Raw genomic sequence first — 24,884 nt, 5'->3', positions numbered from 1 at the left:
TGCCACTTAGCTGATAAGACCATTTTCACATAGACAGCTTAAACATACCTCTTGCTGCCCTTGGCTTCAAAGACAGCCCATCTGTAGTCAACTTAGGCTCTTCGTTTCCTCCCCTGTATGTCTGCAAAAGCAGTCAGTGACCTCATGGTGCTGATCAGAATGTAGATTTCTATTTTAAATATCTCCTAGCTTACTATTCATCAAAGAAAGAGCTAGCACATGTCCTATAAATCTTCCTCCACTGCTTCGGTGGTTCCCTGAAAAGATGGCTGTGAGTGGAATTTCTCTGACTTACAGATAAAGAAAGTATATCATGCACCAAATCCCAACAGATGCTCCAAGATCATTCAAGTTGCTTAATTTATTTCTTACAACACAAAAATAGGATGGACTGGGGAGATGGCTGTGTTGGTAAAGGGCCAGCCACACAAACATGGGCCCTGAGATCAGATGCCCAGGCCCCACATACAGTGGCATATGTCTGTAATCCCACCACTGCCCAGACACCTGAAACTCTTAAGCCAGACGGCCAAGACAACTTGATAAGCTCCAGGTTCAATGAGAAGCCTTGTCTTTATTTCTAGCCTACACACACACACACACACACACACACACACACACACACACATACACACACACAGAAAAGACCAATTTGCCGCATTGAGTTTGATGGGCTTCCCACTCTAAAATCAATTGAGGAAGAAATAAATGCCATGTTGGCTGTTGCAGTTCTCCGGAAAAAGTAGAGTCTTATCCTGAAATTGTCACAAAGAACCATTTTGTCTAGTGATAGTCAAGGTACAAATAAAACCTCAGAGTCTTGCCTGGGAGTTGCCTACCCTTAAGCTTTATAGTCTGGTGGCTCCTTCTATGTGGTAACAAGAACCTTTGAAAACACGATAGTTAAGTGAAAAACAATGTTTCCCCTGTGGATTGATTGACTGTGTAATTGGTAACTCGGTGTCATGTTCCTTTAATATTGACTATTATTTCATATGGCAAACCAGTTAGTCTGAAGTCTGGTCTTTGCCATGGTCATCTACTATAATACAGAATTGAAACAGAATTTGGAAGAACGGGGAAGCTTCCCCACAGGGAGGAATATATTACTATTGATTTCGTGTAGAACTGCTTGAGTATGGTGATAAGGAGAAGTTCTTGTCTGGGGTAACAACTTGATGCTAAAGCTCCTGTCCATTGTACAGGGGCCCTGGACTCCAGTGCCCTCATCACCACACCACAAGGAGAAAACAGCCCCTTCCTGCCTACATTACATCTCTGTTGCTTGGAAAAACTTAGCAAGCAAGTATGCTCCTCTTGTTCCTATATACTCTGCTGCTGTGTTCCCCTTCTATAACTCCCACAACTGTAGGATTGCTTATCCTCCAAAGAGAGTAAGAAGGAATGGCCATCTCTGTGCATTTTGAAAAGGGGTACTAATTATGATGATTGAATTTTGTCTATTTGTTCTGTGAAAAGATCCATCAACATCTCACTCCTTTGAAGGTTCAATTCCAACTGCTCTAAATTTCCCTGTGCCTATTGCCCTGTGGGCTCCAGGTGACCCTTCCTGACTGCAGGGCTGCCTCTGCCTGCTAAAGTTTGGCAGTTACTGGTACACATAAAATTCAAATCAAAATGGAAACACTTAGAACAATTTTAAACGTTAGTGCCAAGATTAAAGCACATTAGAAGAAACTCTACGTAAGAGAAGCTGGCCTCTTTAACACAGGAACCCCATGTTGGCTTAAACCATTTATTTAACAAACTCACATTTGTCTTCCATTGTAAAATTACCTGGCCTCCCAATCATGGCAATTCCTTCATCAATTTTTCTTTTGGCCACTAAAGGTACAAGTTTTGTTTTGTTTTTACTTGAAGCATGCATGATTTATTACACATAAAGTACTCATTAATAACACTTACTAAAAATGAAATATTAAGGACCTGACTGTTAATATTAAGGGTCTGACTGTTGACTTTACTTTCAGAGCTAGTTTACAAACTGCATGAAATCTATTCTTGTTAGTTTTAGTTCTAGTTTCATTCTTGTGTCAAATGTTTTTGTTAGTACATATCAGTTATACATAGGAGTAGGAGAAGGAACCATCTTAGCTGAACTTGCCAACTTTCTCTGCAAATATGGAGAGTCAAAAAGTCCTGTGTGAGGCTTCGTACCCCAGCACACAAGATGAGCCTGAGGGATCTGGGTCAAGTCCACAGCTCACGATGCATCTATTCCATACAAAAGGCCTCTGACTCACGACTTTCCTCATTCACCTCTTACAAGTTTCTTGCCGGCTGCATCTGAGGTCTTGGTTGTGCTCAGTTACTAGCCTGGTCTTATGAACACTACCTTTGAATTTCTGAACATCTCTTAGTGTTCCTGAGCTACTATATTAAAGTACCATAGCCAGACTGGCCCATAAACAACAGTTTTGTTTATTCAGTCCTAAAAGATATAAATCCAAGATCACAGTGCTTACACAGTTGGGTTCTGGTGAGAGCCCTCCACTAGATTTTTGAACTATCATGTGGCAACAGATCCCTGGGATCCCTTTATGAGGTCACTAATTCCATCTATGAGGGCTGCACTTCATGGCCTAGCTAGCTAGCAAAGGCTTGTCACCATCTGCTCAGGAGAGTTAGGCTCTCAGTGTATGAACTTGAGAATGACCCCCAACATCAGTCCATCCAACATCCTGTTGGAGATTATCTTTATTCTTTCTTCCATGAATATCTACACAGCAGAAAGTGACCTGGATCTAAAAATGGAGACAGCTTCAGGGACATGAGTGGAGCAAAAGTACACAAGGGAGTGGAAGCAATGTCACTTATGAGGTCTCAAGGACTAAGGCTCAAGTCTGTACTAGGTGGAATCCCTGCCCCACCCCATCTTTGTCAATCTTTGTGTTAGAGACCTCTGTAGGATTTCCAGAAGAAAGGAGATGGATACCATGGAAGTATAAAGAGCACCCAAAGGTCCTAAGGGGCGACCTCAGCTCTGCATTTACAGAAACTCCCCAAATTCCTGGCTCTTTCATTGCAAGTAACTTGTTAGATGTTCAGGCCAGAAGTGGGTTTGATAGACAATTAATATAATGCTCGAAAATTGAAAAGCAAGTCCCAGAAAAGGGAATAAAACTGGCTCATCCCCTCCTGGACAAGAGGAAAGTGGAGCGGGTGAGATAAGCACGGGTAGATTGCACAGCGGATGAGCAGGCAGTGGGAAATGAGCTAGAAGCATCCCTGAGCAGACAGACGCAGCCCTGAGGTCAGGAAGGGTGGCCTGGAGCCCACAGGAGCCTCAGCATGACATACAAAGGGGGAATTTAGAGCAGAGGAATTGAACCTAAAACAGAAAACCTGATTCCAAGGTTGTGCCCACACAACAGGCAAGTGGAAACAGAGGCAGGCCAGCTTTCTGGGGCTACTCCAAAGGCAGGAAACAAATGGTTGAGGGGTGCAATTTGGTTTAAAAGAATCAACTGAGCCCCCTTCTTCATAAAAGTGAGTATGGCTTGCTTATCAGTGCAGCTCTTAGCTATCCATTGAAAGGACAAATCCATACGATTCCTCAAAAAGGAGCCCTTCTGTAGCAGTAGAAATTGATTTGGGTTTCTATATGGGCAATACATCATGTCACAACAGCATAGTGGCCGGCTCATTTTGAGTCTTACAAGAAATGCGAATGCAACTTCTTCTATCAACTACCAGGGAAACCCAGGAACACACTATAAACACACTATAAAAGATTCGGCGGAGCCTAGGCCTGTGGGAAACAGGCTAGTACTTGGGATATAGGGATGGGAGGATCAGGAGTTCAAGGCCATTCTTGGAAATCTAGCAAGTGCGAAGGCCACCTCAAAACATAGAAAAAAAGAAAGAGCCAGGTAGCATCACACTGCTAGGGGACCATCAGCATGACATTTCCACCCCTGAACTCTGACAAGGAGAACATTATTTGCCACCTCGGGGACAAGGGTTGAACAATAAGAGGGGACGACATCTCTGCAGTAATGACAAAAATGACAGAGGATTGATTCAGTCTCATGCCTGTGAGTTCACCAGACAGTGTCTCAATTCTTCCCTGGGTTAAGGAGACGAGAATGGCATAGTCCTTTGGCCTTGAGGTTGGGGAGACTTAGAGAAAAGCGTGTAAAGAACAATTGGAATCATAGCTACATAGCTGGCTTCTATGAACACTAGGAAGGTGAGATGTCCCGCCAGGAGATGGTTCTGTCTGAAAGCTCTCTAGGGACTGCAATTTCCATGAGGAAGGTTTACTGGCTTTGTGATATTACAACATAGAATTAATTGCACAGCTGCCTTGGAGGAACTGACATGCACAGTGTCTTATCCCTGTTGACGGACAGTTTTATTACTTTTCCTCACTTTGGGGCTCATAATATTTTCTCTGTAGCCATGCTCTCTCTAAATGCAAAGTTGAGATAATTTTATGCAATTATATTTCTGACACGCTGTGTGATTGTTCGAGGTGATTGCTTGACACACGTAGGCAGTGTCTGCAAATGGCAGCATGTGAAAGGAGATGTTAGCAAAATGTCATCCTCGCATCTGAAAAAGACCTGTGCCACCAGATGAGGAAAAGATCAGATGGACCTAAATTGTTGTTGCTCATTTTAGCGCTCACTTGATTTCCCCTGTCATCCCTGCTGTGCAAGCCTCATTCACCCAGCACGTTTCACACACACCCTTTCTGACTTAGAAAAAAATCATGCAATGGGTAGATCATTACTGTTCTGAAAGCTCCCAGCCCAAGGCAAAGCTCAGAGGAAGCCAGGATGAAATAAAACAAAGCCTGGGGATGCTAGAGAGATGGCTCAGTGGTTAAGAGCACTGGCTGCTCTTCCAGAAGGGTTCTATTTTCAGCACCCACAGAGTAGCTCACTACCATTTGTAACCCACAGATCTTATGCCCTCTTCTAGTCTCCATTGTCACCAAGTACATAGACATGCATGCAGGCAAAACACACATACATGAGAATTAAAGAAAAAAAAGCAGGGGATACTGATGAAGTCACATGTTCTCCTTGTCCTTGGTATAATGACACTCACCAATAATCCTCCAATTATGTGCCTTTCAGTAATAGAGGACTGGCAGAAAAGAGGTGGACAGCCATGGCAGCTTATTGAACCTGTGGATGGATTCCACCCCAATGAGGTAAGTATTACCACAGAGTGGTCACTGAGTCTATCTGCTTGGTTTTCTAAAATATATGTATGCATTTGTATGGTTTTTATTTTTTGGTCCTATTTTATTCCCAGAAGGATTTTTAGATAGTATACACATATAAGTAACATAGAAATTCAATAAAATAATGTGAAAATTAGAAAGTAAAATAAGATAAAAGAAATTTTACCAAGATTTTTTATATGGTTTCTACAGTTGATAGACTATGTGCAGGGCAGTCCTGAGAAACTGTCCCAAGAGACCTGCAAAACCTCTGGGTTCTCTAGTGGCCAATTAGAAATGAGCCATCACCCATGCCTTCCATTAAAAAAGTCAATACCTAGAAAAATTGATGATTGCAAGATATGATCAAAATACATCACATACATGTATAAATTTTTCAAAAAATAATAAAGTATATATTATATTTAAAATAATAATAATTGCAAGGATTCCTGAAAGTGAGGTGTGTAGAAAACAGTATGGATGTCTCTAAAAAGAACACTGTGAGAGAACAATGCCTTTTGCAAGTGTCTGCAGTAAGAGCCTTTCCTCCTCTCAGATTCCAACAAAGACCAATGATTCCAAGTGGCCACGCTCTGGCTTCTGTACAACACACAGGAACTCAGGGCTGGAGCTCAGTAACACATGTCCCACTCCCCTCCTATTATCCTGCCTTCAGCCATAGAAGCTCCACTTTTATCTGTCCCATATACTTGACACCTTGTGACATTTCTATTTTAAAAAGAGAAGAAAGCATGGGGGAGTTCTTGTGCCATTTGAAAATCCTGAAAGCTGGTTCCTCACAGGGAGGGTTGGCCATTTGCTTCAGGCAGTCCTCTGTCACCACAGGCATTCTGACCCAGCTTTGGCCAGTGTGCTATGGCAATGACAAGGGCCCCCCCCCCCCCCGGATAAGTATAGGAAGAGCCAACATGCCCTTAAGAATCTGACCCAGCCCTGGGCTCAGCAACTGTTCACGAGCATGGTGAAGAATTACCTCAAAAGGAAAGAATAAAGGAGAGGGCAGTGCTGCCTAGTGGATGAACAGCAGTGAAGACCTCAACTCATCGTAAACTTGAAGAAGATTAAATATCCACTTCACGGTCCAAAACAACCAATTTTTTAAAAATACTAATGCACTCAGAATATTTAAATTTTGTGGATCAAATGGATGAGTAGCTCAGAGAATTATTGACTATAAACAAGTTATTGAGATCTGGCTCCACTGAAAAGGTATATCTTCTTCTTCTTCTTCTTCTTCTTCTTCTTCTTCTTCTTCTTCTTCTTCTTCTTCTTCTTCTTCTTCTTCTTCTTCTTCTTCTTCTTCTTCTTCTTCGAGATGAGAACTCACTGTATCCTCAGGCTTCTGGGATCAAATGATCCTTCCTGCTTCAATCCCCACCTAGTTAGAACCAAAGTCATATAGGATACCCTCACTAAAGTAGGATTTCTTTGGCACAACAGAGTTCTGACTCTACCAAGGATAAAGATATGAAAAGGAGGTCAGCTATGGTGGCACCTAAAGCCACACTCAAAGAAGATGCTCAAAGCTCAAAGACAGCTTTCCTTCATCCTTCAGGCCATACTCATTTGCTATATCAAATATCAACCTGTCTCTGCTTGACTCTTAAAATAGTTTTAGGGTTTAATATCTATCAAATTGGGAGCCTGTTCAGAAGCTGGGCCCATATTCAGATGACAGGAATCAGAACACATTGGAAGAGCCACAAGCATTCACCAGACCTAGTTTCTCCTGGGTCCTCCTCAGCCACGTGTCAACATCTTTCATGCTTCCGGCCTTGGAAGCCTCACACATTTCACCCTGCAAAATAACCTCCTCCACCCCATCCTGGCAATTACTCAAAGCCTCCTTTACAAACTCAGAGGCAACATTCGACTGTCTGCAGAGTGACCATGTTAAAGAAGTACAAGGCCCATGAACACATTAGCAGGACACACAAACACAGTTGTCTGTGTCTGGAGATAAATAAATTGTCTCTACCCAACTGAGAAAAAATTGAAACTATTTCATTCCAAGCAAAGAAATTTCTATAAATCAAGCCCTTCATTTCTCTTCAACTCTGATTATGCCCACTGCTGGAGACATACAACACAGAGCCAATGGGTGTATTTAAAGAGCTGAGCAGCCTCCAGGTCTCCATTTGCCTCAACTTTGTAAGCTCATGAGACAAACTCTCTGGGAAAGCTTAAGGAGACCCCACATGGCAACTGTGCAGAGACTGGGGCCAGAAAGGAGAATAACCTGGGCCAATGAACCTACTTCCCAAGCAGTCACCACCTCAGACTGGTCCTTTTGGCAAATCAGCAACCACCATGTATCTAGCCCAGTGTTTTACACTAACAACCATTATCCATTCACCACAAAAAGGCTGGATCTGTGAACTTAAGTTCCTTCTTAAATGGAAGTGTTTAACAATATTTTATATAGCTGCCATGTTTTCAGTTTGCAGATTTTAAATCAGTTCTGTCCACACATGGCCAGGTCCAAGAGACTGTTTGGGGGCAGGTGAGGAGGTTGAAGAAGAGAGCAATGGCCTCCTCCAGCAGAGGACTCTTGGCCACTGGCTTCTCTACAGAGTTCTGAGCACTTCAGAGAAAATACAACCCAGGCAGATTTTCAGCTTTGGTCTGATAAAGTCTATGTTAAATTTAGCAGCAGTTCAACTTCACAGGCATCAAGCCATTTTAAGTTTTCAATGAATTTATATAGTCAAGCTCTGAATTGTATTTGCTCTTTTTAAAATATTACAGACAGGTATTTTTGGCTTAGTATTTACCTCTATGGTTATTTCACTAAAAAACAAAAACAAAAAACAAACAAACAAACAAAACCAACAAAAGTAGGTCATAGAAAGGAAGGGTGGGAGGATTCTCCAGTCCCTGCTGGTATTCTGTCTTCCTGGTATTTCTTACTCAACTTTGGGAGGTGAACAGATGCATTTGCTTGGGGTGGGCTTGGGGGGCATAGAGCACCTCCTGGGGAAGTTTTCCTGTCAACAGCAATCCAGTTGGCCCATGAAGCATAGCTCTGTCTAAAGTTTGTCATCTGAAGGCAGAGGAATTTGCAAGTTCTAGGTTAGCTAGCCATTCACCTCCTCCCTTCCACTGCCCTCCTCAGCCCATGGGATCAGGCCTTGTGCGTAAAAACTAAAAGAGACACTCCACTGAAAACTCACATGAGACAATAGAGGGATAAACCCTCCTGCTTTGTAGATTCTTCTAAGAGAACTTTAAGGAAGAACAAAGGATTTTCAGTGGATCTGGGGATATCATGGTTTAACCAACATTCGGGCCTCTGAATGACAGTAGACAGGAGCCTGTCAGAGCAGGAAAATCCCTTCAGACACGCTTTACCTTTGGAGTAGGAGCCATCTACACAAACAGCCATCTACATGCAGTCATGCCCTTTGGCGGATGACTGGCCTCTGTACAGTCAAGGCTTGCAATAGCACAGAGGTAAGAAGTCAGTGAAAGTGGTGTCCTTTCTGCTCATAACGCCATCATTGCCAAGAAAACATTAGGGTTTTGTGAGGTCTTCCATTCTTCTACTTTATTCAAAATCTCGTGGCTGAAATAGGCTCATTTGCTGAGCTGATAATAAAATCTGATCAAAGCTACACTACTGGCCTCCTATAGCTACACATTCAGTGAGTGTGCACAACTGAATGAAGTAGTGTGAAGCAGTGGTTCTCAGGTATAACACGAATCAAGATTTTCTGGGGCTAAATGGGAAGATATAATACTGTGTGTCTTCTGTTCTCTCCTTGGTTCATCCTGTGGGTTGTTCATGTGTAAGCTCAGAGAATGTGTCCTTACAGAAAACATACTGGGTGATAGAAACTTACGTTGAAAGACACACTTTTAGAATCTCTGTCCTACCTAAAGCCTTGTCCTCCCTAACAAATGTATAAGGTGTTGCTATTATAAAAGAAAATGGCAACCTCATATGCATGTTGCTCTGTGAAATCTAATGCTCACTGTCTAAATCAGTGTTTCTCATCCTGTAGGTCACCACCCCTTGAGGTCCAACAACCATTTTATAGAGGTTGCCTAAGACAGGTTGCCTAAGACCATCAGAAAACATAAATATTTACCTTACAATTCATAACAGTAGTAAAATTATAGCTATGAAGTATCAACAGAAATAACTTTATCATTGAGGGTCATCACCACTTGAGGAACTAAAGGGTTACAGAGTTAGGAAGCTTGAGAATGACTCATCTAAATCTTGGTAAAAGAGAAAACTCACTTTGAAAAGTTTCTTCTGGGAGGATTAAAAAGGGGAAAGTAAGGTTTCCTTGTGAACCATTAAGCTAAAGGTGTTTTCTGTGTTTAACGTCAAACTGAGCAGGCATAGAATAAAGCAAAGTGAGTTCTGTATCCATGAGATGTCCTTGGGAAAACCCAATGCCAATCTCTCCTGGGGTTGATGTCAATTTTTCCCAGTCCTCTCAAATTCCCAGCAGTGACCACAGACCAATAGGACCCTTGGCAGAATTCCAGATCATCAAATAATTAAATCAAACATCATGTTCTACTACAGGAAGCCAACTTGAATTCGTAAACCACTTATGGCTTCACTGTGCTCTAGATTGCCGGTGTTTATGTGCATCTGTTGTGACTTGAATAATAAGTGCCTTCCTCAGCTCACATGCGGGAAGGGTTTATCCTTGGGTGGTACTGCTGCTTGAGGAGGCTGTGAAACCTTTTAGACTGTCCCTAGCTGGTGAAAATAAGTCACTTAGGAGTAGGTCACTTTGAAGGCTACATCTGTCTCTGGTTCTGGACTTGAGTGCTCTGTTTCCTGGTTTGACCCGGGATTTGACCCAACATGATGAGAACACATTGTGCCCCAACCCCCACTGGCACAGATGAAATGGCCCCAGCAGTTACGATCCTTCCTTGCTATGATGGACTGAAATCTTCTGAAACAAGGGCCAATTGGAAGCCTTGTAGCCCAAACTTTTTACAGTTACTTTGTTACAAAAGCAAGAAAAGTAACTGCAACATCTAAGCAAGGAAGAGAACTCTAAACAGTTTATCCAAGAAAAAGCATAGACTTAATCCAGAGATCCCAGGTGATCTTCCACTCCCTCACCTTCCATTGGACATGATTTAGTTCTGTGACTATGTTCAGTGTATCAGTGAGTGAGCCAAGAGCCTATGTACTCTCCTGCACTGGGATGTGGATATTCTCAGAAAGAGAATCTCTCAAATACTAGGAGAATTTGTAATAAAGTTTGATCTGTAAAATAAATGCACCCTTATGGAGTACAGTGTGTGCATTGGGTAAAGACAGTGACATAAATCTACATTTATGAAAACAGTCCAACATGGAAATGTGACGATAATGGAAAGACAAGTAATTATATGGACAATGCCACAACTCTGGGCCTCTGCATATTCTTGGGACTATCCACAGAAAGATTAACATTATAGGCTATGCATTACACTTTAGGAAAAATGTATTTTAAAATACTATATAGATGAATATACCTTTGTATGCATGTAGTGTGTGCATGTGAGTGTGTGTGTGTGTGTGTGTGTGTGTCTGTGTAATCTAAAAAGACCAATACCCAATGTTAGGAAAAGATTCCTCCATTCTAATTACAAATAATTTTTATTCTATTTTTCTGTTTGTTAGATTTTTTTTGCCCTAGAATGACAAGATACTAGCTTCATATTTTAAACTATGAATAGAGGCAAAGACTCACAGCATGCTTAAGAAACAGCTGGCTTGGAATAAAGGAAGTGAAAGATGCCTATGTGGCTCCCTGTGTGGTGGCGCATCATGGGAGTGGTAACAGACGGAGATGCATGCAGAGGGTACTCAGCAAAGAGAGCCAAATGAACAAATGAATGAATGAATGTAGTAGGTAATTTCCTCAGAATTCCCTAGCATATTGGCATGCCAATCTCATTGTAGACACAGTATTTCAGCAGTGCATACTCATAAATACATTAATCCCTCTTAGAGTGACAGCCAATTAGTTGCTTTCAAACCAGTCACCACAAGCTCAAATCTGCGCTCATTCCTTTTCAAGTTCCTCTTCCTTCCTCCACCCCTATCTCTTCTCTTATTAATGTCAAGAAAATAAATACCCACAAAGGCCTTGTTTCCCCATAATCATTAAAAAGATCATTTAAATGTGTCAGGTTGAAAGTTAAAAAAATAAAATAAAATAAAACCACACCAGTAGGTTTCCACAGACCTGGAAGCAACACCCCTTATTGAGGAGTGTCAGGAAAAGAAGCCAGAAGACCAGGCCCCTGTCCTCAGTGACAGTCTGAGTCTTTCATGAGTGTTGCAGCCAATCCTGCTGGCCATCCTGAGCCCTGCTCCTGCTATTAAGTACAAAGAAGAAAGTGTGTGACATGTCAGTAGATGTGTGCTGTATGGACAGGTGATGTGTGTGCTGTGTGCATACAGTTTATGTATATGCTTTATGTAATATGTTGGATGGATATTATCAAGATTGCATACTTATGGGGGCATAAGTTAATATAGCCAGTGAGGAAATCAATATGAAGGTTCCTCATGGAACCTGATTCAGCTGTACAATTCTTGGAGAACACCTGAAGGATTCTAAGTCAGCACACGACAGAGACTTGCACACTCATGTTTACTGTAGCCTTGTTCACAGTGGTCAATATATGGAGGTGACCTAGATGCCACACAAGAACAGATGAAGAAATGTTACTGTCCTCAATGGGGTTTTGTTCAACCAAAAAGAAGAATGAAATTACATTCATAGAAAAGTGGGGTGATTGTCGGCCATCGTGTTAAGGAAAATATGTGTGATACACACGAGGAGAAATATCACATTTCCTCCCACTTGCATAATTTAGATTTAAATATATGTATATGCTGAAAATAGAAAAGGGGCTATATGGAGAAAGATAGCACCTAATTGGGGTGGGGGAAGACAAAAAAGGATATGGAAAGGAAAAAGGGAGACAGACCTCATATATTCTTATTCACATGCAGAAGGGTATCTTTTCAGGGAGAAGGGACCAGGAGGAGGGAAGGGAGAAGGATGGGATCAACATGTGAGGTGTAATGAAATGTGTGTATAAAATTTCATGAGAAACCCCAGTATGTATGCTTACTGAAACATCAATAGGAAACAACGTGATCACATGCTTGCTTGGATGCATGGCTGGGGTGAGCACGTGGTCCAGTGTTTATTTGTCATGTACAAGGTGATATTGAGTGTGAACCTCAATAGCTGAAAGTAAAAGTCTGATTGGATGGAAACATTTTAGCTCCACATCAGAAGGCTCTGGCACTTCACAAAACCTCTACGGCTGATTAATGCAATGACTCAGTCGGCTTTGGTTTTTTTTTTTTTTTTCTAACAATCACTAAAATATTACACACAGTTTAGACCCAGAGAGAGCTTTGATCATTGACTCTCTCCTATTTATGGTGTAATTTGGCCCCAGAGTGCCAAAAAGCTACCCAATGTGACACAGCACTGTCAAGTGGCATGGTGAACTGCCATGAGGGCAGTGTCCCTCCCATCCCACAGTGTGCTCCCCTCTCAGGCCCTCAGCAATCACTTCTCTTATTTTCCACACTGCTGTTGAGATAGTCATTTGGTCCAACAGCCAGCCAGACCTTTCTTGCATCATCTGCCTAGGAAAAGCCTCCTCATCCAATGCACAGGGGATAGCAGGGAACTGGACAACCAAGACTAGCTCCTGCTACCACTGGGGACAAAGCAAATCCAGCATAAAGCTACAAAAGCCAAGAAAGCGGCATTTGGCATAAGAGACCATACTCACCCTGCTTGGAATCCAGCCAAGCGATGCACAGCCAGGATCTTTTCAGAATCCAAGCCCTAATAGTCTCCCTGTCCACCCTCATCTTCTGGGTGCCTGTAGTTCCCAGACCACATCATTTTCCTTCCCTTCCCATGTGCTATGGGTCATCTGCATACACCTTAGTCTCTGCCCAGTGCACAGCTTCCCCAAGAAACACCCTGAACCTACCCTTAAAAGTTCAGCTTCTCCCGAGAGGGCCTTTCCTTTTCCTTCTATGCAGAGTTGGTATTTCATCCCTATTGGCTTGTGCTTCTCCCTCCTAGCCCTCCAGGTGTGAGGTCACTTCACTTGTCTGGCTCCTGGTCTAACCAGGAGCTCCTCCAGGGAAGACTTCCTCTATTCATTAGCACCCAGGCCTTAGACCACCAGACGGAATTGTTAGCTGTCTCCTGGAGTACAGGAGTGGGTTTGGGGGAACATGTGCTTATTATGTTTCTAAGTCACAAATCTAGGAACTTAAAATGATAGACATGTTACTTTGAAGTTTTTGATAGTCATAGCCTGACCTGGCCCTGCCCTTAGGATGCCACAAACTACAATCAAGGTGTATTACCCAGGCTCTGGGATCATCCAGAGACAAAACCGGAGAAAACAACATCACACTTACCTGAGTCGACAGATTTGGAATAGGACTGAGCACCCGGCTTCTTGCTGGACTTTAGCTGGGGGTTAGCATCAGCTCACTGCTTATAGCATCAGACAAGCAAGACCAAGTTCTGTTTTATGAAGCACAATCACTAACATGCCACTGTAATGATTAGGACAAGGTGATAGGCCCCACCCACCTCAGGGGAAGGGATTGGATACACAGAGATGAAAGCAGGGAACTCAGGAACGGTCCTCAGGTCTTCCTACGATGGAAAATGCTGAGCTTTGACCAGGAAATGTCCCCCAGACTCTAGTGTTAAATTCTAGGCTCCCCAGTTGATGGCATGATTGTGAGAGGAGCAGTAAACTTTGGAACCTGGCTGAAGCAATGGAGTCCCTGACAGTAGGTAGTTATAAAATCATCATGTCCCTGGCCTCATTCGGTCTCTTCTTTGCTTCCTGTTTGCCATGAGGTGAACAGCTTCCCTCTACCATACTCTTGCTCCATGATGTATCTGCAGTCCATAAGCAAAGGAAATTCTTCCTCTTTTAAATTGTTTCTCCCAGATAAGATTAGCATCGATATGATAAAAAGTTTAAGAAATAAAGAATTACTGAATTGGGATAGTGAGTTTCGTGTTGTGTTGTTGTCTGACAAGGTCTCATGTATACAAGGCTGCCTGAAAACGTATCATGTAGCCCAAGGGAGAACTTGAGCTTCTGATCCTCCTGGTTCTACATCTAGAGAGGTGGGATTAGGCGTGTGCCTCAGTGATCTGTCATGTGGCACTTGGAGTAAAGCTTGCACTTCTCTCTGCTAGGTAAGCCCTCTGCCAACTGAGCTGCATCCCAGGCCTACTGGTCGGTCCCTTGCCATGAAGTGTCTTTTCCCTCTGGCTCTCTTGCAGGTGGCTTCACTTCTGCAAGCAAATCGTGTCTGGGAAAAGATACAGCTCCAGTGGCCTCATGTCTTGGGAAAGGAGAATCCATTCAACTCTCAGATTGAAGAGGTGTTTGGAGACCAAGGAGGACACTGAGTCTCTGGGGAAGGAGCATCACTGGGGGAGAGAAAGATGGATAAACCCTCCCACCTGCTCATTTCAGGGGCTGCTGTGCAACAGGCCCAGAAGACCTTCTTCAGCGGCCTCTCTGCAGACCACTTTCCTCTCAGTTGGGGACAGACCTTAATGGCAATGTCCATTAATGGCATTGTCCTTTGCTTCCCACAGCAAGTCTCCTCTGCTCAACTCTGAAACACCTTTTCCAATTTTTTATTAGGTATTTTCTTCATTTACATTTCAGATGCTATCCCAAAAATCCCCTATACCTTTAAGCTGATTATCTTGGGTATTTGTTATAGTAGTAAATAACTTACTTCACAATTAATAATCTAGAGATGATTTAAAGTACATAGGCGTGTGTAGGTTATATACAAATACTATATACCATTTTATACAAGGATCCTGATCAGAGTTCCTGTGCTTATATGAACTTCAATCTGTACTAGAATCTTCTCTCCATCTCTGTGGGCAATTGACTCCAGGACTTGCAAGGATACCAGGGTCTGAGGACATTCAAGTTCCTTGTAAAGGAAAGTCTAGCAATCACTTTCTTTTCTGTGTCTCCCTTTCCTCAACCTTTTCTGAGCATGCCACAGATTTAGGGTTCAATCTTTGTATGCCCAGAGGTACCCCTGTGCTTGGTGTAGCCCACAGGTATGAGACAGTCGGTCCCACAGTGGCAAGTGGGGACAAGTGAAATCATGCACAGGTCTCCTCAGTTACTGGCATTCGGTGGACTTCTTACATCAGCCCCCTTAACTTACAGCAATGACCTGAACACATTCTTATAGCAATGCTGTCCCACCCCCACCCCTTACAGCCCTGATTCTCTTGTCCTGCTTCCAAAATAAACCGTCTGCACCCCAATATTTGCCTCAATAAAGACAAAGTTCTAAGGTTGGTGTGGGCATAATTGTGTCATCAAGAGTTCACGATTCATGCTTTATCATTGAATGTATTTCTGGCAATGAAATACTAGGTACCATTAGAAACCAAATCTACTCACCAGGCACACCTGAGGCCTGGAAGCCAACATCACCAACTAGCCTCCAGTTCCATTCATCTCATATCTTGTTCCTCATCCATGGCCCATGTGCTGGTTAACCTTTGTCCACTTACCACTAACTGGAGTTATCTGGGAAGAGAGAACCTCAGCTGAGGTATTGTCTCCATAAGAATCACCTGTGGACAGTTCTATAGGACATTTCTTGATTAGTGATTGATGTGGTTGATTACCAATTATAATGGACAAGCCGAGCCCAGACTTGGTGTTACTACCCCTGGTGGTCCTGTGTTGCATAAAAAAAGCAGACTAAGCAAGCCAAGAGAAGCAAGCCAATAAGCACTGCTGCCTTTGCCATGGCTTCCCATGACAATGGACTGTAACTCATAAGCTGAAAACATTATGTTGGAAACACCATGCTTTCACAAGCTTCAAAATGCATGTGGACACATTTTGAAGGTCTCTCCTGGGGCCTTGGAAGGTACACTGGGAATTTTCAGTCATCCTAGAAGCTTGAGTTCCTTTCATGGGTTGTTTGCCAAGACTTATGTAAGTTTTGATGGGGGAGGGAGCAATAACTTTAAAAATGTTACACCATTCATTTCCCTCACAGCACCATTCTCGGTTGAGCACAACCTGAGCATGTGCCCTGAGGCAGATCCACCAGAGGCACTGGCGTACTGCCAGGGACTACTCTTTAAAGGAGACAATAAGAACGTGGGAAATGAGTTTGAGAGTGCAAGGCTTGGGTGTAAGTCTGGAAGCCGAGCATGCTTACTTTCCAATGTGTCCTCTTATGCAATCTTGCCAATCACACAACTCATTTCAGTGTTTTGGCATCTCATATTACTTTTAAGCACCAGTACTTGTTACAATGTAATTTTGTTACTGGTTTTATTTGAAATCTTAATCATTCCGTCTCAATAAAGCTCAGAGAGTCCTGCACTAAAACTGCTTATTGCTTTAACAAGAAGTCTATCTACTTCTCTTCATTCCAAAGCATCTATAGTTGAGGCTAGAGAGGTGGCTTAGTGGCTAAGAGCACTGACTCCTCTTACTTTAAGGAGCCACATTCAATGCCCAGCACCTGCATCAAGACTCACAACTATCTGTAAACTTGGTTCCAGTGGATCTGACACCCTGCTCTGGGCTGTAACAGGTACCAGTATACATGTAGTACACAGTCATGCATGCAAGTGAAACACCTACAAATAAAATAATTTCTAAAATTTCCACAGCATCTCATTGCTGTTCTAACTTCTGTTTCCCAAAATACACATGAAGTTGGTTGTCTTTTATTGCTTTGCTGCTGGGTGAGGGGAAGGGAAAGCTAGCACAGAATTTATTTTAAGGTCTTATCTTCCAGATGGCCAAAGGGACCAGACTTATGTTAAAAGTTGTAAGGACCAGGCTAGAGAGATGGCTCAGTGGCTAGGAGCACCTGCTGTTCACAACCACCCATAACTACAGAAATCCAACTCCCTCTTCAGACCTCTCATGTGGTACATATAAATACATGCAAGCAAAACACTCCTCATATAAAGTGAATTAATCTTTATTAAAGAAAATACCTGCATTTAAGGAAAAAATTGTGAGGAATCCAGTGGAACTGAATAGGAAGACTGTCAGAGCAAAAGGAGGAGCTCCAGTGCCCTTCTTCCTGCCACTGCCAAGAACCCTGCCTAGAGTCTCTTACAGTTACCTTGCTGTGTAATTGAGCCATGAGTTACCTTGCTGTGTAATTGAACCATGTAATACTCTGCTCTCTGTCACTCTCACAAGATAGCTGTGATAATTAACTTATATTAAGAGCAGATTTGTTTTGACTCATAGTTGTTTAGTTCTGCACATGTTCAAATGGACTCATTGTTGAGATCCCAAGACAGGGCCGTGTATCTTGTCAGAAGACTGTGGTAGAGCAAAACCTCTCATGACAGAGCTAGGGAGCAAGAGCACAAGAAGAAGCCAAACTGTTAGAATATTCTGCAGCAGCAGGCACCCAGCCACCTAAAGTCTTCTCACCATGTTTCACCTCTTTGAAGCTTAACCCACTCCCCAAAACCCCAGGCACCAAACCTTTAACATCTAAACCTCTGAGAAATGTTTAGCATCCTAAGAATAGCACAGCAACTCCAGCTCCAGACTGGCTCAGCCCAAGAGGGCACTAATGGCTGAGACCTGAACCCTGATCAGATTCCTGAGCACTGAGGAATCAAGGGGCACAAGAGAACCATTGGCTCTATGTCTTAGTTAAGGTTTTACTGCTGTGAAGAGACACCAGGACAAAGGCAACTTTTATAAAGACAAACATTTAACTGGGACTGGCTTACAAGGGGCTGGATTCAGAGGTTTAGTCCATTATCATCATAGCAGAAAACATGGCAGTATGCAGGCAGACATGGTGCAGGAGGAGCCGAGAGTTCCAAAGGAAGCCAGGAGGGGACTGTGGAGTGGACATTTCTAGTTTCTTTGGAGACTCAGTTGTGTCATGTGATGTTTCTCTAGAAGCTATCTTATGAGAGGATGTTTTGCTGAAGCAGAAAACATGAAAGGGCAGACACTTGAGGGGATGTGTAAAGTTTGGAAGGAATATAACTGGAGCTCTTCCGGCCGGACCAGCACCGGGGTAGCTAGAGCGCAGGGTCGGCTGACACCCGCCAGCTACCCACGACCCCCGCCACAGGATTTTGAGACTGCTGGTGAGTGGAACACAGCTTCTGCTCCAATCTTTAAACAGTGACAACGACAACAACTAACCCCAGAGATTACCAGATGGCGAAAGGAAAACGTAATAATCTTACTAAAAGAAACCAAGACCGCTCACCATCATCAGAACCCAGCACTCCCACTTCGCCCAGTCCAGGGCACCCCAACACACCGGAAAAGCTAGACACGGATCTAAAAGCATATCTCATGATGATGGTAGAGGACTTCAAGAAGGACTTTAATAACACACTTAAAGAAATACAAAGGAACACTGGTAAACAGGTAGAAAGTAAAGAGGAAGCACAAAAATCCCTTAAAGAATTGCAGGAGAACACTGCTAAAGAGTTACAAATCCTTAAAGAAAAACAGGATAACCTAATCAAACAGGTAGAAGTCCTTAATGAAAAACAGGAAAACACATCCAAACATATGATGGAAATGAACAAAACCATACTAGACCTAAAAAGGGAAGTAGACACAATAAAGAAAACCCAAAATGAGGCAACACTGGAGATAGAAACCCTAGGAAAGAAATCTGGAACCATAGATACCAGCATCAGCAACAGAATACAAGAGATGGAAGAGAGAATCTCAGGTGCAGATGATTCCCTAGAGAACATCGGCACAACAATCAAGGAAAATGTAAAATGCAAAAAGATCCTAACTCAAAACATCCAAGAAATACAGGACACAATGAGAAGACCAAACCTACGGATAATAGGAGTGGATGAGAATGAAGATTTTCAACTCAAAGGACCAGCAAACATCTTCAACAAAATTATAGAAGAAAACTTCCCAAATCTAAAGAAAGAGATGCCCATGAACATACAAGAAGCCTACAGAACTCCAAATAGACTGGACCAGAAAAGAAATACCTCCCGACACATAATAATCAGAACAACAAATGCTCTAAATAAAGATAGAATACTAAAAGCAGTAAGAGAAAAAGGCCAAGTAACATATAAAGGCAAGCCTATCAGAATTACACCAGATTTTTCACCAGAGACTATGAAAGCCAGAAGATCCTGGACGGATGTTATACAGACACTAAAAGAACACAAATTCCAGCCCAGGCTACTATACCCAGCCAAACTCTCAATTAACGTAGATGGAGAAACCAAAGTATTCCACGACAAAACCAAATTCACACATTATCTCTCCACGAATCCAGCCCTTCAAAGGATAATAACAGAAAAAAACCAATACAAGGACAGGAACCACGCCCTAGAAACGACAAGAAGGTAATCCCTCAACAAACCTAAAAGAAGACAGCCACAAGAACAGAATGCCAACTTTAACAACAAAAATAACAGGAAACAACAATTACTTTTCCTTAATATCTCTTAATATCAATGGACTCAACTCCCCGATAAAAAGACATAGACTAACAAACTGGCTACACAAACAAGACCCAACATTTTGCTGCTTACAGGAAACTCATCTCAGAGAAAAAGATAGACACTACCTCAGAATGAAAGGCTGGAAAACAATTTTCCAAGCAAATGGTATGAAGAAACAAGCTGGAGTAGCCATTCTAATATCTGATAAGATTGACTTCCAACCCAAAGTCATTAAAAAAGACAGGGAGGGACACTTCATACTCATCAAAGGTAAAATCCTCCAAGAGGAACTATCAATCCTGAATATCTATGCTACAAATACAAAGGCAGCCACATTCATTAAAGAAACTTTAGTAAATCTCAAAGCACACATTGCACCTCACACAATAATAGTGGGAGACTTCAACACACCACTTTCACCAATGGACAGATCATGGAAACAGAAACTAAACAGGGACACAGAGAAACTAAGAGAAATTATGAATCAAATGGATCTGGTAGATATCTACAGAACATTCTATCCTAAAACAAAAGGATATACCTTCTTCTCAGCACCTCATGGTACCTTCTCCAAAATTGACCACATAATTGGTCACAAAGCAGGCCTCAACAGATACAAAAATATTGAAATTGTCCCATGCATCCTATCAGATCACCATGGACTAAGGCTGATCTTCAAAAACAAAATAGATAATAGAAAGCCAACCTTCACGTGGAAACTGAACAACACTCTTCTCAATGATACCTTGGTCAAGGAAGGAATAAAGAAAGAAATTAAGGACTTTTTAGAGTTCAATGAAAATGAAGCCACAACATACCCAAACTTATGGGACGCAATGAAAGCATTTCTAAGAGGAAAACTCATAGCTCTGAGTGCCTCCAAAAGGAAACTAGAGAGAGCACACATTAGCAGCTTGACAACATACCTAAAAGCACTAGAACAAAAGGAAGCAAATTCACCCAAGAGGAGTAGACGGCAGGAAATAATCAAACTCAGGGGCGAAATCAACCAAGTGGAAACAAGAAAAACTATTCAAAGAATCAACCAATCAAGGAGCTGGTTCTTTGAGAAAATCAACAAGATAGATAAACCCTTAGCCAGACTCACTAGAGGGCACAGGGAAAGCATCCTAATTAACAAAATCAGAAATGAAAAAGGAGACATAACAACAGATCCTGAAGACATCCAAAACACCATCAGATCCTTCTACCAAAGGCTATACTCAACAAAACTGGAGAACCTGGATGAAATGGAGAAGTTCCTAGACAGATACCAGGTACCAAAGTTGAATCAAGATCAGGTTAATGATCTAAACAGTCCTATATCCCCCAAAGAAATAGAAGCAGTCATTAATAGTCTCCCAACTAAAAAAAGCCCAGGACCAGATGGGTTTAGTGCAGAGTTCTATCAGACCTTCAAAGAAGATCTAATCCCAGTTCTTCACAAACTATTCCACAAAATAGAAACAGAAGGTACTCTACCCAACTCATTCTATGAAGCCACAATTACTCTGATACCTAAACCACAAAAAGACCCAACAAAGATAGAAAACTTCAGACCAATATCCCTTATGAATATTGATGCAAAAATCCTCAATAAAGTTCTTGCTAACCGAATCCAAGAACACATCAAAACAATCATCCATCCTGACCAAGTAGGTTTCATCCCAGGGATGCAGGGATGGTTCAATATACGGAAATCCATCAACGTAATCCAGTATATAAACAAACTCAAAGACAAAAACCACATGGTCATCTCCTTAGATGCGGAAAAAGCATTTGACAAGATCCAACACCCATTCATGATAAAAGTCTTGGAAAGATCAGGAATTCAAGGCCCATACCTAAACATGATAAAAGCTATCTACAGCAAACCAGTAGCCAACATCAAAGTAAATGGTGAGAAGCTTGAAGCAATCCCTCTAAAATCAGGGACTAGACAAGGCTGTCGACTTTCTCCATACCTATTCAACATTGTACTTGAAGTCCTAGCCAGAGCAATTCGACAACAAAAGGAGATCAAAGGGATACAAATTGGAAAAGATGAAGTCAAAATATCACTCTTTGCAGATGATATGATAGTATATATAAGTGACCCTAAAAATTCCACCAGAGAACTCCTAAGCCTGATAAACAGCTTCGGTGAAGTAGCTGGATATAAAATTAACTCAAACAAATCAATGGCCTTTCTCTACACAAAGAATAAACAGGCTGAGAAAGAAATTAGGGAAACAACACCCTTCTCAATAGTCACAAATAATATAAAATATCTTGGAGTGACTCTAACTAAGGAAGTGAAAGATCTGTATAATAAAAACTTCAAGTCTCTGAAGAAAGAAATTATAGAAGATCTCAGAAGATGGAAAGATCTCCCATGCTCATGGATTGGCAGGATCAACATTGTAAAAATGGCTATCTTGCCAAAAGCAATCTACAGATTTAATGCAATCCCCATCAAAATTCCAAATCAATTCTTCAACGAATTAGAAAGTGCAATCTGCAAATTCATCTGGAATAACAAAAAACCTAGGATAGCAAAAACTCTTCTCAAGGATAAAAGAACCTCTGGTGGAATCACCATGCCGGACCTAAAGCTCTACTACAGAGCAATTGTGATAAAAACTGCGTGGTACTGGTATAGTGACAGACAAATAGACCAATGGAATAGAATTGAAGACCCAGAAATGAACCCACACACCTACGGTCACTTGATCTTCGACAAGGGAGCTAAAAACATCCAGTGGAAGAAAGACAGCATTTTCAATAAATGGTGCTGGCACAACTGGTTGTTAACATGTAGAAGAATGCGAATCGATCCATTCCTATCTCCTTGTACTAAGGTCAAGTCTAAGTGGATCAAGGAACTTCACATAAAACCAGAGACACTGAAATTTATAGAGGAGAAAGTGGGGAAAAGCCTTGAAGATATGGGCACAGGGGAAAAATTCCTAAATAGAACAGTAATGGCTTGTGCTGTAAGATCGAGAATCGACAAGTGGGACCTCATGAAACTACAAAGCTTCTGCAAGGCTAAAGACACCATCAATAAGACAAAAAAACCACCAACAGATTGGGAAAGGATCTTCACCTATCCTAAATCAGATAAGGGACTAATATCCAATATATATAAAGAACTCAAGAAGGTGGACTCCAGAAAGTCAAATAACCCCATTAAAAAATGGGGCTCAGAACTGAACAAAGAATTCTCACCTGAGGAATACCGAATGGCAGAGAAGCACCTGAAAAAATGTTCAACATCCTTAATCATCAGGGAAATGCAAATCAAAACAACCCTGAGATTCCACCTCACACCAGTCAGAATGGCTAAGATCAAAAATTCAGGTGACAGCAGATGCTGGCGAGGATGTGGAGAAAGAGGAACACTCCTCCATTGTTGGTGGGACTGCAAGCTTGTACAACCACTCTGGAAATCAGTCTGGCAGTTCCTCAGAAAATTGGACATAGTACTACTGGAGGATCCAGCAATACCTCTCCTGGGCATATATCCAGAAGATGTCCCAACCGGTAAAAAGGACACATGCTCCACTATGTTCATAGCAGCCCTATTTATAATAGCCAGAAGCTGGAAAGAACCCAGATGTCCCTCAACAGAGGAATGGATACAGAAATTATGGTACATTTACACAATGGAGTACTACTCAGCTATTAAAAAGAATGAATTTATGAAATTCCTAGCCAAATGGATGGACCTGGAGGGCATCATCTTGAGTGAAGTAACACAATCACAAAAGAACTCACACAATATGTATTCACTGATAAGTGGATATTAGCCCAAAACTTAGGATACCCAAGATATAAGATACAATTTGCTAAACGCATGAAACTCAAGAAGAATGAAGACCAAAGTGTGGACACTATGCCCCTTCTTAGAATTGTGAACAAAACACCCAGGGAAGGAGTTACAGAGACAAAGTTCGTAGCTGTGATGAAAGGATGGACCATTTAGAGACTGCCGTATCCAGGGATCCATCCCATAAGCAGCTTCTAAACGCTGACACCATTGCATACACTAGCAAGATTTTGCTGAAAGGACCCAAATATAGCTGTCTCTTGTGAGAAGATGCCGGGGCCTAGCAAACACAGGAGTGGATGTTCACAGTCAGCTATTGGATGTATCACAGGGCTCCCAATGGAGAAGCTAGAGAAAGTACCCAAGGAGCTAAAGGGATCTGCAACCCTATTGTTGGAACAACATGATGTACTAACCAGAACCCCGGAGCTCTTGTCTCTAGCTGCATATGTATCGAAAGATGACCTAGTCGGCCATCAATGGAAAGAGAGGCCCATTGGACTTGCAAACTTTATATGCCCCAATATTGGGGAATGCCAGGGCCAAAAGAATGGGAATGGGTGGGTAGGGAAGTGGGGGGCGCTATGGGGGACTTTTGGGATAGCATTGGAAATGTAATTGAGGAAAATATGTAATAAAAATATTAAAAAAAAAAAGAAATTCAGCTGAATCCAGTAGCTGAGTTTGCTTCAGATATTTCTAAGTCTCCCTGCAGGTCTTAAGGGGACAGTTCTTGAGAGGCTGGAAAGTCACGTGTCCTCCCAAACAGTGGCTTGGCTGCTTCCAGCAGAGGAACCACACATCACCCTGGTTTCAGCCTGCAACAGGCAGCCACAGCATTTCAGCAGCCAATCAATCTATAGCTTTCCTTTCAATGAGCTTTTTCCAAAAAGATGCCTTCTTTAAGATCTCATTGATTCATTAACATTAAACTCACACCCAGCAGCACTGTACGACATGCCTCAATGAAGTTTCTCAGCACATATTTTCTCTTTCAGACATGCAGCATTCTTGACTGACTAAGGAACACCAGGCAGCACAAATGCACTGTTACACTGTTTGAGGACATTCATTCAGTGAAATTACACACACACACACACACACACACACACACACACACACACATGCTACAAAAATGTGTCACTAAATATAGCAAATAAAGGACACCTGTTTGTGCTAGGACTGCTGAAAGCAAGCATCAGAATGTCTACGTAGACCTCAGCTGCAGATACATGTTTTCATGGCATGTGGTTTTCATGTACACATAGCCATGAATAGCTGTAAAAGCACCCCAAGTACTAACTTCATGCTCTAAACAAATTTTAGCAAG

General features: G+C 42.1%; 1 protein-coding gene across 1 annotated transcript in view; it reads left to right on the top strand.

Annotated features, from left to right (window-relative positions):
• Aoah (acyloxyacyl hydrolase) overlaps positions 1–14,787 on the top strand; it is a 217,269-nt gene extending 202,482 nt beyond the window's left edge. The window contains exons 20-21 of the mRNA XM_021180609.3: positions 5,109–5,185; positions 14,542–14,787. Coding sequence (XP_021036268.1) covers positions 5,109–5,185; positions 14,542–14,670 — 206 coding nt within the window. The 3' untranslated portion in view covers positions 14,671–14,787. The remainder of the gene's footprint in view (positions 1–5,108; positions 5,186–14,541) is intronic.
• Positions 14,788–24,884: the final 10,097 nt, after the last annotated feature.

This window comes from Mus caroli, unplaced genomic scaffold, assembly GCF_978045245.1.
Source record: "Mus caroli unplaced genomic scaffold, Mus_caroli_1 scaffold_15, whole genome shotgun sequence".
Taxonomy (NCBI): domain Eukaryota; kingdom Metazoa; phylum Chordata; class Mammalia; order Rodentia; family Muridae; genus Mus; species Mus caroli.
This window is presented reverse-complemented; position numbering and strand designations above follow the sequence as displayed.